This window comes from Athene noctua, chromosome 3 (genome assembly GCF_965140245.1).
Source record: "Athene noctua chromosome 3, bAthNoc1.hap1.1, whole genome shotgun sequence".
Lineage (NCBI taxonomy): Eukaryota > Metazoa > Chordata > Aves > Strigiformes > Strigidae > Athene > Athene noctua.
This window is the reverse complement of record NC_134039.1, coordinates 29,630,528-29,645,741: the sequence shown is the minus strand read 5'-3', so window position 1 is coordinate 29,645,741 and position 15,214 is coordinate 29,630,528. Positions and strand designations below refer to the sequence as shown.

The following is a 15,214-nucleotide window of genomic DNA, read 5'->3' as shown; positions in this document are numbered from 1 at the left end:
AGATGAAGGATACAAGGTTCCTGGGGTAACGGAACGACTGCCACCTGCCTGGGTGTTGTCTGTATTGCATGGCAGGAAAGGACGATGCAGTTTTCTTAAGGTGAGAAAATAAATACCCTTCCCTACACCACACCAAGCTGGTCTTCCCATCTGCTCCACCCTCCCATGCGCTGCTGCACCTCCACTCTCCACAGCCCTCTGTTCCCTGGTAACTGTCCTGCTTCCTTGAACACGCAACACAAGAAGAAAAACTGCTTTAGACAAGAAGAAATCAGCCTACCCAGGGTGAAGCCATCACTTTCTTCAGTGGCAACAGCAGATGTGCTCTGCAGCCCCAACAAACCCACCCCAGAGGGAACCAAGGCCTGACCCCCGTGAGGATCACAGACCCCTGAGTGTCAGATGTCTGAAGGGCTTGGTCCCTCAGGGACCCTTCCAGTCTAGTTTTCTAATAAGATCTGCTCACACTTACCTTCATGACATGCAGGAGAGATAGTAGCAAAGCTGCACAAAACCAAAGCCTGGCAGACCTGATGGATTCCTATAGTGCTGCTCTCATCTCCATTCAAAGCAAGAAGTGGCTAGAAGCAGCAGTTATCCCTCTGCTTCCATTGCTGGGAAGAGGAAACATTTACAGGAAGAACCAAGGGAAGGCCAGGTAAAGCCTATTTCCCTTCTGCTCCATAGCAAATCCCTCAGGAAGAGGTACACCAGATCAAAAGGAATTACATGGTCATAAGAGATAGGGATGAGCCATCACCTCTGCTGAACTCTGTTTTCAGCAGCAGCCACATGAAAATCTACTCTACAGGCTCACCATTTGGGATCCAAAGTACAAACTCCAGTGTCTATTTGGAGAGGGCCCAAACACAAGCAGTAGCACTCTGATTAGCTACTGTTTTCCCTTATGTTTCCCAGTGTGCCAGCCTGGGAGACCAAAGCCTCCAACCTCCCATTTACTGTCTGGGAGAGCTGGAAAGGACAAAGCGAACGAGGCAGAGAGCACAAAAAGTATTCATGCTCAAAGCACTCTAGAAAAAAGGGGTCATCTCCTGGGGATGCTCTTGCTGTGCACCGTCTCCTCTGTACATGCACATGTAACCAACTCAGTCGATGCAATTCACAGCCATACTGAGCATTCCTAGCTGTGGCCTCAAGTCACAACAGCAGCGCTCTGAGTTTCAGCCTGATAAAAGAACAGAGAGAGCTCGGAAAAACAAATCAAGGTCTCCATATCTCTAGTTAGACAGACGGAGTTAGCAGGCTCATTAGGTCTCAATCTTGGTCTGCTTGGTGATGCATGTGTTGGTCAGGCATTCATCAAGGGAGTACCAGTCCTCTGGTTGTCTAATTGGAGACAGAACAAGCCAAAGAGACAGACGCATACAAAGGGGACTGATTAAGATGACAGGGAGTCTTCAGAATGCTCTTTGGACCTTCTTTTATTTTGGAGGGCTGTTTCCAGGGTGGGGGGCAGCGGAAAAACACTCAGCACTTTAAATTATCCTAGGGCCAGTAAGTTGCATCTAGTTCTGCCATGAGCTGACACAGCACTAACTTACACTGAGATCTGTTACTGAGCTGACCAGCCAATCTCTCAAGCGGGAAATGCGATGCTTGATTACCATCAACAGCTGTTAAAGGGGTCTGACAAAGGGAAGGGTTTGCCTCCCATATGAGGAAGGGAGGCAAAGTACATTCAAGTGTTTCTGAACTCTTCTTACCCTGTTTTCTCCCTCCTGGCTAGCACCACAGCCAAACTCATGGAGAGCCAAGCTACAGTCCAGTGAAAGTCACCTCCAGGGGTACCACAACACCCACCACACCTTCACTCAAAGCTTAGTGTAGTCGAGATGGGTCAACAAAACCTTACCTGGGCAGTTTTCAGCCCTCTGCAAGCTACATGCAGGTGACGGAGATGGCACCTCACCCCTACCCTAGCACAGCTGGACACTGCTGAGCAGGACCACACAGATCACTGGGGCCCACCTGACTAGCAGCAGGCAGATTTCAGGCACAGCACAAGAAGTTACCAATTACCCAGCAAGAGATCAACCATGATGTGAAATGCAAAAGCAGCTAGCAAAGATCGCTCATGGCTTCAATTTGCCTGGCTGGACCCTGCACCCTATGCCATAGCCCCATCAGTCACCCTTGACTACAGTTCTGAGACCCCAGTAGGAGAGAGCAGCAAACAGCAGCTCACAGATACTGTCCACCCTTCTCTTGTCTATCCAGCAGCACCCCCTTGAGTGAGGAAAGGTCTTGCCATGTCCTCATCTTCGAGGGCTCAAAGATACCAAGGGCAGTTTCATCTTGATGGGACCAGAAGGGAAAAAAGGAGGCCATTTCCAGCCTACGCTCACACTTTATTATATACAGAGACATGGTAAGTGCAAGAACATCAACATGGGACATGGACAGTAAAGGAGGCCCAGAGGCACTGCCTCCTGTCCCCTTGGTGCAACCAGTCAGCATAGTTTATACAAATAATACAATATTTGAACAATAAATAAGTTTGATAAATACGATCAAGAAATTAAAAAAATGTAGAAAGACAAAGCAGCAAGGAATGACTTTGAGGGCTGTGACACATTCACAGCAATGACAATACCACCACCATCTCATCTGCATACCAACAGCTGGAGCACAGACCCCCTCCACCATCCATTCTCTCACTGTACTATGGCAAAATCCAACCGAGGAGGGAAAACCAGGGAGAGTTCACTACTGCTGTGCTGTTGTGGTCTAGAAGCCCTCCCTCGTTCACAAGCCCCTTTGGAAAATGCGCTTGAAAACAAGGTGCAACCTCAGATGTGCTGTGTGCAGTTACAGCTTGTCTGTTTGGCACAAAAAACCCCCCTCAAACCAGTCTCTTCCCTTTTTGTAGTCCTTCAGATAGACACAGTCCACAGATGGACACTCATAATTAACTGAGTTGGGGCAGTGGGTGGTGAGGGAAACATCTCTAAGGAACAGGGGAGAGAATAGATGAGGCAATACTCCCTTTCACTCGTGGGAGGCAGAGATGCTCTCGTTCATTGCTCCAGAGGTCCGTCACACTCCTTCCACATGCCCTGGCACTGATAGAGACTGTGCAGGTGAAAACACCAGCCATTCCCCTGGCAAGGAGGAGGTTACAAGGGCTGCAGGGGTGCAGCTCAGAAGTCAAGAGTTACACGAGTGAAGGGACAGCAGTAAAAGGCCGCCACTGGTTATCTAAGAGAAAAATAGTAAGACAGCCAGTTCCTAACCCCTGCAGGGGGAGAGGCCACACAGACACTGATTTGATGCACCCCCAACACCCTCAAGGCCTCCAGCTCTCTCCCAGAGATGCTGGCAGCTGGCGTGAGGGAGAGAAGGACCCTGTCCATCATGGACAGCTCTCAGCAGAAAGGAGACAAATTGAACCCTGCCCCTCCTGCCAACCACCCCCCATTTTGCGCCCAGAGAGGGATGTTGGAATGTGAAGAAACCAGGAACTGAAGGAATAGGGCTGTGAGAGAGATATGGGAACAGATGGAGATTTGGGATGGGGAACCTGACCCCTCCGCCCTCACATGTACAGATTGCTACTCATCCAGCCCTGGTATCAAGTCTGCAATGCTGTCCACATAGTAATTGGGCACCAGATCCTTGGCAGCAGCGCTGTCGCTGGCCATGTAGGCCTGCGCCTCTTCCAGGCGGGAGACACCTGTCAGGGTGAGGATGGTGGAGAGGCCGCAGTTCTTGCCAAAGAGGATATCTGTCTCCAGACGGTCTCCCACCATGAGGGTGCGGGACGGGTCGACACCGAAACGCTCCACGATGCAATCAAACATGTACGTGTTCGGTTTCCCCACCACCACCGCCTTGCGACCTGAAGCGGTTTCCACGGCGGCTGTAAGGCTGCCAGTCCCTGGAGGGGAAGAAGAAGGAGAAAAAGAAGTAGCTGCGGGGCTAATCGGCTGCGGGCAGCTCAGCGCCCCGGGTCCTGCTAGAGGGCGATGAGCAAGAGGGGTGCTGGCCACACGGCTTCGGGAGCCGACAGGGATGCGTGAGGGCAGCCCTGCCTGCTTCGACGCTCAGGGAACCGCCTCGCCCGGACCCAGACTGCGATCCCCAACCGAGGCCAACCCCGCCACCAGCACCCGCGCCGGCCTCGCCCCCCCGCTCCCCCCCGACGGCAGCAAGGGAGGGGAGCGCGGGCTCACCGGGGGTGCGCTGGCCGTCGCTGAGCGGGTGCCAGGGGTCGGGGTCGGTGGCCACCAGGAGGCATTGCGGGTCGCGCAGGTAGCCGCAGGCCTGCGCCAGCTTGGCGAAGGTGAACTGGTCGTCGTAGCCCACCAGGACGGCCCGCACCGGCTCGGCGGCGCCGGGAGCCGGCTCGCCCTCGCCTGCCAGGCGCAGGCCGGCGTCGCGCACCTCGCCGCGCAGCCCCTCGCCGCCCAACACGAAGACGCGGCCGCTGCCGCCGCCGTTCCCCCCGCCGCCGAGGAGGCGCTGGCGGAGGAAGAGCGCGGAGCAGAGCGCGGAGCTGAAGACGTGCTCGGCGCGGACGCCGCGGAAGCCGAGGCGGCTGAAGCGCCGCTCCAGCTCGGCCACGGAGCGGCGGCTGTTGTTGCTGACGAAGAGGGCGGCCTTGCCGCTGCGCCGCAGCCGCTCCAGCAGCTCGGGGGCGCCGGGGACGGCGCGCTCGCCCGCCCACAGGACGCCGTCGCAATCGAAGAGCAGCCCCTGCGCCGGGCCCAGCACCTCCCGCAGCCCCGCGCCGCTCAGCCGCCGGCAGCTCGCCATGCCGCCGCCGCAGCCCTCCCGGCCGCCGCCTCCCGCCGCAGCCCGGCCCGCCCCGCCCATCGCCACCACCACCAATGGGAGGCGGGGAGCGCGCCGAGCGGCAGCCGCGCCGCCCTGTCGCCCTCCGAGGGGAAGGGGCGGGGCCGAGCGCCGGCAGGCCGGCTCCCGAAGTGACAGCCGCGCCGCCCTGTTGGCTGCTGAGGCAGGCGGCGAGGGGCCGGGACAGGGCCCGGGCGCGCTTGCCGATTGGCTAAAGCCACCCTCCCTGGCCGCCGCCTCCCGCGGGGGAAGTCGCGGCGGCGGGGCGCCCCCTGCTGGCGGGCGGGGCCCGCGGGCAAAGGCGCCGCCATTAACGCTTAGCCCTGTCCTCCCGCGGGCCGGTGGAGACGGCCGCCCTCCCGTCCCGCGGCTGAGCTCTGCCTCCCGCGCTGGCGCCCCCGGGGAGCTCCCCTTCCCTCCTCCTGGCTGCAGCCTGCGGGGCGGGCGGCCTCCAGCACCTCGGGCTGCCGAGTGCGCCCTGCTCACACCTGCCTGCAACTCTGACACCAGCTCTTTAAATAACTTGGTTGCAAAAAAAAAAAAAAAATCTATATTTATATGTATCTGCCTGTGTGTTCCTGGGGCAACACGTTAAAAGGCAAAATGGGGCAGAAGGGGCTGGGGTTGTAGCTCTGCACCTGCAAATGGCCCCATTGTGCCAACCTGCCCATGCCATCCCCAAAACTGCAGGCGGTGCTGGGAGCTGCCCCGCCTAGCCCCCTCCTGCCCTCCGGTGGGTGGCTGGGTGTGTGATAGGTAGTAAATCGTCTGTTCATCAAATTCAGTAAGAAGACAATAGAAAAGCAAACTGTCATATGAACTATTGTATGTTGTGTAAGACTAACAGCAAATGTTTAATTGAATTAACATGATAGTGTATATGATCTATTGTATGTTGTGCAAGACTAACAGCAAATGTTTAATTGAATTAATATGATAGTGTGAATTGTGACAGGAAGAAAGGGGGGGGGAACAACAAGAGAAGAAGCATCTGCACTTCAAAAGGTGTGAAGAGTTGCAGATGCCCAATTAAGCAAACAAGAGAGTGTTCACGACCATAAATCTCCTTATTCAAAGAGACTGCTGGGCCTAGGCTGATAAGGACGCTGCAGACTTAGTGGATCATCACATTCCAGGCGAAAGGTGAAAAGTACACTGTGAGGAGGACCTACGGCCTTCATCCCAAACGACCACCACCCATAATTTGGAGACCCTTACCCGTATTTTTAACAGCTTCTGCGCAAGCGTGAAAGACTGATAAGCTAATTACCATACGAAGCGGGAATAGGCGGGTTCAAGTAATGTATATGCATAAGTGTATAATGACTATGTAACACTTCATAGTATAAGATTGAAACAAAATGCTCGGGGGTTGCGGGCCGTTGTTGGAGCAGGAGACTCCCCGGCCGCCCAGCGCTGTTTTGCTTGTTGCCGCTTGCTAAATAAAACTCTGACTCAGCCAAATTTAAGAAGTCAGTTTATAACAAATTGGTGCCGTGACTCGGATCGCGGTTTCCAGGCGGAGCCCCATACGGGGGAGGCGCCCCGCTGAATTTCGGCGGCCCCTGCCTGAGGACTGCTCCACCGAAGCCCCGACCGACGAACCCTAAAATTCGGCAACAAACAAAAGAACACCGGTTAACCCCATAATCTTTGTGCACGAAGTCCCGGACGAAGACGCACAGGGTTGCGTGAGTATAGGCCGGTTTTCCGTTCGGTTGGGGTTGGGTTGCCTGGAGCGTGGTGTGTGAGACGCCCAGTAGGGCGAAGCGAGTGTGGACCCCTCGGTAGTGCGGTTCCCATATCCCGCGAGGGACTGGGCCACGAAAAGGGGGAGTAGAGTGTGTGAGTGTGTGCAGACGCTCCAGAAGATGGGACAGAAGAAGAGCAAGCCTTCTGATCCCATGGGTGGTGTGGGAACCCAGGCGAGGTACCCTCAGATACCACCGGATAGCCCTTTAGGATTGATATTAACTAATTGGGAAAATTACCCCTCTAGGCGGGGTAAGGACAAAGTAAAAATGATTTATTATTGTATGGAAGTTTGGGGAGGCAAACAAATTAGAGGAGACCATCTCTATTGGCCTGTTTTCGGGTCTTTTGAAGAGTGGGTCTGCCAAGCTTTAAATATTTATTTTAATTCAAAGGAACCTTTTAATTCAGAAGAGAGCGAGTATGCACATGTATGGATAGCATCAGATACTCGAGTAAAATTATACCCTCTTAAAGAGGGTGGAGGGGAGGTCAGAAAAAAGAAGAAACGTACTGAGGATGAAGCTTATACCTCACCCCCTCCTTACATTCCTCCACCTCCGCCCTCGGCACCTTCACCACCCCCGACTGCACCGGAAGACTTAGGAGATTTGGATTCCCCGCAAGATTCTCCAAGGGAGCAAAAGAGAATAACTCGGGGTCAAACTAGAAGGGGGGGTGGTAATACCAACTTATACCCCTTAAGGGAGGTGGCTATGGGGGGACCCCAGCCAGGCGTAGGTTACGTGGCAGTTCCCCTTAACTCAGGGGATGTCAGAGAATTTAAAAAAAGAGATGGGAAATCTGCTGGAAGACCCTCTGGGGGTGGCAGAACGGGTAGATCAATTCTTGGGACCGAATACTTACACTTGGGATGAAATGCAAGCCATAATGGCAATATTATTCACTGCCGAGGAGAGAGAAATGGTCAGGAGGGCAGGAATGAGAATTTGGGACCAACAGCACCAGCAAGGTCCGGCAGCAGATGTAAAATGGCCTCTGAATAGACCTAATTGGAATAATCAGAATGAGATTGATAGAGGCCACATGCAGGACCTAAGGACAATCGTAGTCCAAGGCATAAGAGAATCAGTCCCTAGGGGACAAAACATAAACAAAGCCTTTAGTGAACACCAGAAAAAAGATGAAACCCCTACCGAGTGGTTAGAAAGGCTGAGAAAAAAACCTCCAGCTCTACTCAGGAGTAGATCCCAATACACCGGTGGGGCAGGCATTGTTAAAAACACAGTTTGTGGCAAAAGCCTGGATAGATATTAGAAAGAAATTGGAAAAGATAGAGGATTGGCAGGATCGGGGGTTGGATGAATTGCTTAGGGAAGCACAGAAGGTTTATGTTCGGAGGGAGAATGAAACTCAGAAACGGCATGTTAGAATGATGGTAACTGTGATAAGAGAGGGACAGAGAGCAGATGGGGTTGGAAGAAAACAAGAAGGTCAGAGAACGGGATCAAAAGAATCGGAAGGGGGGAGAGAAAGGAGGGCCATTACCTGTTTTTATTGCGGGGATAGAGGCCACACAAAGAAGAACTGTAGAAAGAGGATGATGGATGAGAAAATGTTTAAAGAAGACTAGGGGTGTCAGGGGCTCTATTTACTGGGGACTAAAGAACAAACTGAGCCCTTGATAAAATTAAAGGTGGGTCCCCAACAACAAGAAATAGAATTTTTAGTGGACTCAGGGGCAGAAAGATCTACCGTTCAGTCACTGCCCCAGGGTTGTGAAATTTCATCAGAAAGAGTACAAGTGATTGGGGCAAAAGGGGAACCGTTTGGAGTACCCGTAATCAAAGATGTGCTCCTTGAAACAGATTCTAAGATGGGGATAGGATCCTTGTTGCTTGTACCTGAAGCGGACTATAATTTGTTGGGAAGAGATTTAATGATTGAATTAGGAATTAGTTTGGAAGCAACCGAACATAACCTCAAAATTAAACTATGCCCCTTACGGGTTGAAGATGAAACCAAAATAAACCCTGAAATATGGTACACTCCTGACACCGTAGGGAAATTAGATATTGAACCTTTTATGGTGACTATCCGGAACCCTGAGATACCAGTAAAAATTAAACAATACCATATATCTCAGGAGGGAAGGCAAGGATTAAAACCAGAAATTCAGAGATTGATAAAACAGGGATTATTGGAGCCCTGCATGTCTCCTTTTAACACCCCCATATTGCCTGTAAAAAAGGCAGATGGGAGTTATAGATTAGTCCATGACCTAAGGGAAATCAACAAAAGAACTATTACCAGATTCCCCGTAGTAGCTAACCCACACACACTTTTAAGTCAATTAGGCCCGAATGACCGGTGGTACAGTGTAATAGATTTGAAGGATGCTTTCTGGGCATGCCCCCTTAAAAGGGAATGTAAAAATTATTTTGCCTTTGAGTGGGAAGACCCAGATACTCATAGGAAAACCCAACTTCGGTGGACAGTTCTTCCTCAGGGGTTCACCGAATCCCCAAATTTATTTGGACAAGCCCTAGAACAGATCCTAAAAGATTACCAAGTAGGAGACACTCTCACCCTGGTCCAGTATGTAGATGATCTTCTAATCGCTGGGGAAGATGAAGAGATGGTGAGAGAAGAAAGCATCAGGCTGCTAAATTTTCTAAGCTTGAAGGGACTGAAAGTGTCTAAATCTAAATTACAATTTGTAGAAAAAGAAGTTAAATACTTAGGGCATCGATTAAGCCAAGGAACTAAGAAACTGGATCCAGAAAGAGTTAAGGGAATACTTTCCCTTCCACGCCCAAAAACTAAGAGGCAGGTCCGGCAATTATTAGGATTATTTGGGTATTGTAGACAATGGATCGAGGGGTACAGTGGAAAAGTAAAGTTCTTATACAATAAAATAACTAAAGATGGATTATTAAAATGGACCCAGGAGGATGATGAACGGTTAGAGGAACTAAAAACTGATTTAGTGAATGCTCCTGTTTTGAGTTTGCCTGACTTAAAAAGACCATTCTTCCTGTTTGTTAACATAGAGGAAGAAACTGCATTTGGAGTATTAGCTCAAGAATGGGCAGGGAAAAAGAAACCAGTAGCATATATGTCAAAATTGTTAGATCCTGTAAGTCGGGGCTGGCCCACGTGTCTACAAGTTGTGGTAGCAGCTGCTTTGTTAACTGAAGAAGCGCATAAAATAACCTTTGGAAGTGAATTGAGAATATTGTCACCTCATAATATCAGAGGTGTGCTACAACAAAAAGCAGACAAATGGATAACTGACGCGAGATTAGTCAAATACGAAGCAATTCTCATTACATCCCCCCACCTAACTCTTGAAACCACATCATTACAAAATCCGGCCCAATTTTTATATGGAGAACCTAATGAAAATCTCTTTCACGATTGTCTTAATAATATAGAAGAACAAACTAAAATAAGGCCAGATCTGGAAGAAGAAGAATTGGAAAAAGGAGAAAAATTATTTGTAGATGGATCTTCTCGGGTGGTGGAGGGGAAAAGAAAATCAGGATATGCCATAATCGATGGAAAAACCTTCGAAGTGATAGAGTCAGGACCTTTGAGCCCTAGCTGGTCAGCGCAGGCATGTGAATTATATGCTGTATTAAAGGCTTTACAATTATTGAAAGGAAAAGTAGGAACAATATATACAGATTCTAGATATGCTTTTGGGGTAGTACATACCTTTGGAAAAATCTGGGAGGAAAGAGGTTTAATTAATTCCCAGGGAAAAAAGTCTGGTACATCAGGATTTGATATTACAAATTTTACAAGCTGTACGTGGGCCAGCCGAAATAGCAATAGTACACCTAAAAGGACATCAGAGGGGGCTAAGTCCTCTCATAAGAGGAAATAACCTTGCTGATCAAGAGGCAAAAAGAGCCGCTTTGTTAACATTACATTTAGACGACCCCATAGAAGCTAGAAAGCAGTGCATTAATTGTGGAGATAAATACTTCCCCTGCTACGATTGCTGGAAAGATTTCGGAGCAGATGGCATAGAATGCGTATGTGAAAGGCCAGGCATTGGGTGGTGTTTCTTACATGGGGAAACCTTTCAGGTCCTAAGCTTTACTATACAAGAAGAAGGAAAATTGAAACAAATGGGAATTGAACAAAAACCTAATGGGAAGTGGGAACTCCCGGATGGCCGAGAAGTCCTTCCAAAACCTGTAGCTACCGAAATAATAAAACAATTTCACCAAAAGACTCACTGGGGAACCCAAGCGTTAGTAGATCAATTTGCAAGTAAATATATGTGTATCGGGATATATGATATAGCCAAACGAGTGGTGGGGGAATGTCTCATTTGCCAAAAAGTAAATAAACACCAGATAAGAAAACAAGTGCATGGAGGAAGAAATTTGGCTCAAAGGCCTTTTGCAAGAATACAGATAGATTTTACTGAATTACCAAAAGTAGGAAAATATAAGTATCTATTAGTAATAATAGATCACCTGACTCATTTTGTAGAAGCCTTTCCCACAGCACGAGCCACAGCTCATACGGTAACAAAAATATTACTTGAAGAAATTATACCTCGATATGGAAGAATAGAAGTAATAGACTCAGACCGAGGCCCACACTTTGTATCCAAGGTGGCCAAAGAAACTTTGGCTGCCCTGGGTACACGGTGGCAGTATCACACCCCGTGGCACCCCCAAAGTTCAGGAAGGGTTGAACGCATGAATGGAGAAATAAAGAAACAACTTACCAAATTAATATTAGAAACAAAAATGTCCTGGGTAAAATGCCTCCCATTGGCTCTATTAAATATTAGAACCCAGCCCCGAACTGATGTAGGGATCTCTCCCTTTGAAATGTTATATGGAATGCCTTATGATTTGGAAATACCCCCTGATCACCCTCAAATTAAAGATGCAAGAATAATATCCTACCTAATACAGCTAATGGCAAGGAGAAAACAGCTGCGAGCCCGAGGGATGGTGGTACAAAGGCCTCCTTTGGACATAACAATGCATCGAATTCAACCAGGAGATAAAGTATTGATTAAATCGTGGAAAGAATCTTCCTTAACCCCCCGTTGGGAAGGACCCTATGTTGTTCTTATCACTACAGAAACTGCTATTCGAACTGCTGAGAAGGGGTGGACACATGCCAGCCGTGTGAAAGGACCTATACAAGATTCATCCTGGCAGGTGACCAGCTCTCCCGGAGATCTGCGAGTCACTCTTCGAAAGACCTAAACGAACACTGTGAAAGTCAAGGTACAAGATACCACAAAAGAACTCAATGAGTGAGATGTTAATATTTTGTTAATTAAAACCCATAGTTGTTTCCCTTTTGTGTATATATAATATAATACGTGTAAAGAAGGCTGGTGGATTCATAATACACTCGAGGCAAACCTCCGATCTAGTCGTAATCAAGATTACTGACTAGAACGGTAGTTAACTAACTGGGCCTTAAAATTAAAAACAACAGAGAAAAAAAAATATATATATATATATATATACACACACACACACACACTCACCCTAACTGGCCTACAAAGTACCAACGTCAAAATCCTTGTCAAGGGTCTGAGATTGAAGCTAAAACTGGGAGGCCTATGCAGACCAGAGTAGAGGCAAAACGTACCCCTGAAGAATACGACTGCTGCCGAGAAGATGAAGCACACTGCTGCTCTATGCAACAGAGTAGGCAGAGGAGGCAGAGACGTACACCAGTGGGGAAAAATTTCAAGCCCTACTCTGAGAGAAAAAGGCTCCTAAAAAGCGAAGGCCAGGAAGGGGTGCAAATCACCTTGACTTTACAGGAGCAATGCCCTCCTTCTATAAAAGTTGTGAAAACTTTCAGAATCCTACCAACCTTCTATTGGATCTATTGGACTATCTGGATAACAAAGAAATGGAGTTTCCACCCTTCTCAATACATTCTGAGCATACTACTCATAACACACATGTCACAAGCACGGGCTGGACTGAACCACCAGCCCCATCAACCTTTTGAATGGACCCTAACTGCTGAAAGGGGTAGCCAAAAGCAAATACAGACTGTAATAACATCAGGGGCACCATCATTTATAAGTTCCCTGTGTACCCTTGTGCCCGTAATGCCTTGCACACAGGACTCAGGATTTTATATTTGCCCCAGTTCCAACCCAGGAAAAAGCTACTGCAATTATCCTGACCAATTCTATTGTAAGTATTGGGGATGTGAAACTATAGCCTCAGATTGGGTACCAGAAGCAGGGCCGGATAGATATTTAAAGGTACAATGGGGACCTGACAAATGCATCATTCCTCCCAAGGATTCCCTGAGACCAGGTTTCACAGCAACTCGTGAGGGTCCAAAGAACTGGTGTCAGTATCTCATGTTGAATGTAACTGAACCCCAAGATTCTAGTTGGCTCGTAGGAAAAAGTTGGGGAATCCGGCTTTATGAGTCAGGAAAGGATAGGGGCAATTTTATTCAAATAAGAAAAAAACCAGTCCCAAATGATCCAATACTAGTAGGGCCCAATCTGATACTAACTGATGAACTGGTTGAAGAAACCGAGGAAAGCATAACAACAATTCCAAGGATCAATAGCAATCAAACCACCCAAAAATCTGATGAAACCACTGGGGATAACCCCCTTTGGAAAATGATACAAGTCAGTTACCAATTACTAAACAAAACAAATCCAAATCTTACTGAACATTGTTGGCTGTGTTATGGGATCAAACCACCTTTCTATGAAGCTGTAGGAGTAAACAAGAGACCCAAACGGGTAAATGGCACTAACCCTGCACAGTGTATATGGAACACAGAGAAGCAAGGAATTACATTGACCCAAATAACAGGAAGAGGTTTGTGTATAGGCAAAGTCCCAGCGCACAAGAAACAACTGTGTGCCAAGAATAATAGAAAGGAGTCACAGAAACCAGAGAGACCTGCAAAGTGGTTAATACCTGCTAAGAACACTAAGTGGGTTTGTTCCACTATAGGAGTGACACCCTGCCTGTCATTGCAACAATTCAATAAATCCTCAGACTATTGTATTCAGGTAGCAATTGTTCCTAAAATCTTTTACCACTCTGAAGAATTTGTTTTTAATTCACAAATTACCCAAAACCACCACTTGTCTAAACGAGAACCTTTCACAGCATTAACAATAGCCACCCTAATGATTTTAGGAGGAACAGGTGTAGGCACGGGGGTGGCTTCATTGGTACAACAAAGCAAAGAGTTTAAAACATTGAGAATGGCTGTAGATGAGGACCTGGTAAGAATTGAACAATCAATTACTGCTTTGGAAAAGTCTGTCAGGTCCTTATCAGAAGTAGTACTACAAAACCGAAGGGGGTTAGACTTAATGTTTTTACAACAAGGAGGATTATGTGCAGCACTTCGAGAAGAATGTTGTGTGTATGCAGACCACACCGGAATAGTAAGAGATACCATGACTAAACTACGGGAAGGACTGGAAAAGAGAAAAAAGGAACGGGAAGAGCAACAGAGTTGGTATCAATCTTGGTTTAGTCACTCCTCATGGCTAGGTACCTTACTGTCAACCTTAGCAGGGCCACTTATCCTCTTAATTTTAACCTTAACTTTTGGCCCTTGTGTATTTGACAGGGTAGTAACGATCATTAAGAACAGATTAGAAACAGCTCATTCAATGATCATGGGAACTAAGCGTGAACCTTTGGGGGGAACACCGAAATTGGAAGAAACTTTCATCCTGAGCCGACAGGCACTCGAAAGATTTGATGAACAACATGGTGAAAAGAAAAAGGGGGGATTGTGATAGGTAGTAAATCGTCTGTTCATCAAATTCAGTAAGAAGACAATAGAAAAGCAAACTGTCATATGAACTATTGTATGTTGTGTAAGACTAACAGCAAATGTTTAATTGAATTAACATGATAGTGTATATGATCTATTGTATGTTGTGCAAGACTAACAGCAAATGTTTAATTGAATTAATATGATAGTGTGAATTGTGACAGGAAGAAAGGGGGGGGGAACAACAAGAGAAGAAGCATCTGCACTTCAAAAGGTGTGAAGAGTTGCAGATGCCCAATTAAGCAAACAAGAGAGTGTTCACGACCATAAATCTCCTTATTCAAAGAGACTGCTGGGCCTAGGCTGATAAGGACGCTGCAGACTTAGTGGATCATCACATTCCAGGCGAAAGGTGAAAAGTACACTGTGAGGAGGACCTACGGCCTTCATCCCAAACGACCACCACCCATAATTTGGAGACCCTTACCCGTATTTTTAACAGCTTCTGCGCAAGCGTGAAAGACTGATAAGCTAATTACCATACGAAGCGGGAATAGGCGGGTTCAAGTAATGTATATGCATAAGTGTATAATGACTATGTAACACTTCATAGTATAAGATTGAAACAAAATGCTCGGGGGTTGCGGGCCGTTGTTGGAGCAGGAGACTCCCCGGCCGCCCAGCGCTGTTTTGCTTGTTGCCGCTTGCTAAATAAAACTCTGACTCAGCCAAATTTAAGAAGTCAGTTTATAACAGGTGGGTGGCTCACCACGATCGATCGGGGGATGCTGGGCAGGAAGCTGGGTCCGTGGTGCCATGGGGAGGAAGGCTCTGTGGGCACTGGAGAGCAAGGAGATGCAGGCGGGGGGTCCCAGTGGGGCTGAGCCAAGGGAGCGGGATGGAGGAGCTGGAGGGG

General features: G+C 48.2%; 1 protein-coding gene across 1 annotated transcript; it reads right to left on the bottom strand.

Annotated features, from left to right (window-relative positions):
- Window positions 1–2,348: 2,348 nt before the first annotated feature.
- Window positions 2,349–4,805, bottom strand: PDXP (pyridoxal phosphatase). The gene is made up of 2 exons (XM_074901348.1): window positions 4,194–4,805; window positions 2,349–3,898 (listed from the first exon to the last, which is right to left on the bottom strand). The coding sequence occupies exons 1-2, from the start codon at window positions 4,774–4,776 to the stop codon at window positions 3,573–3,575; spliced, it is 909 nt and encodes a 302-aa protein (XP_074757449.1). The 5' UTR covers window positions 4,777–4,805; the 3' UTR covers window positions 2,349–3,572.
- Between the last annotated feature and the right edge of the window lie 10,409 nt (window positions 4,806–15,214).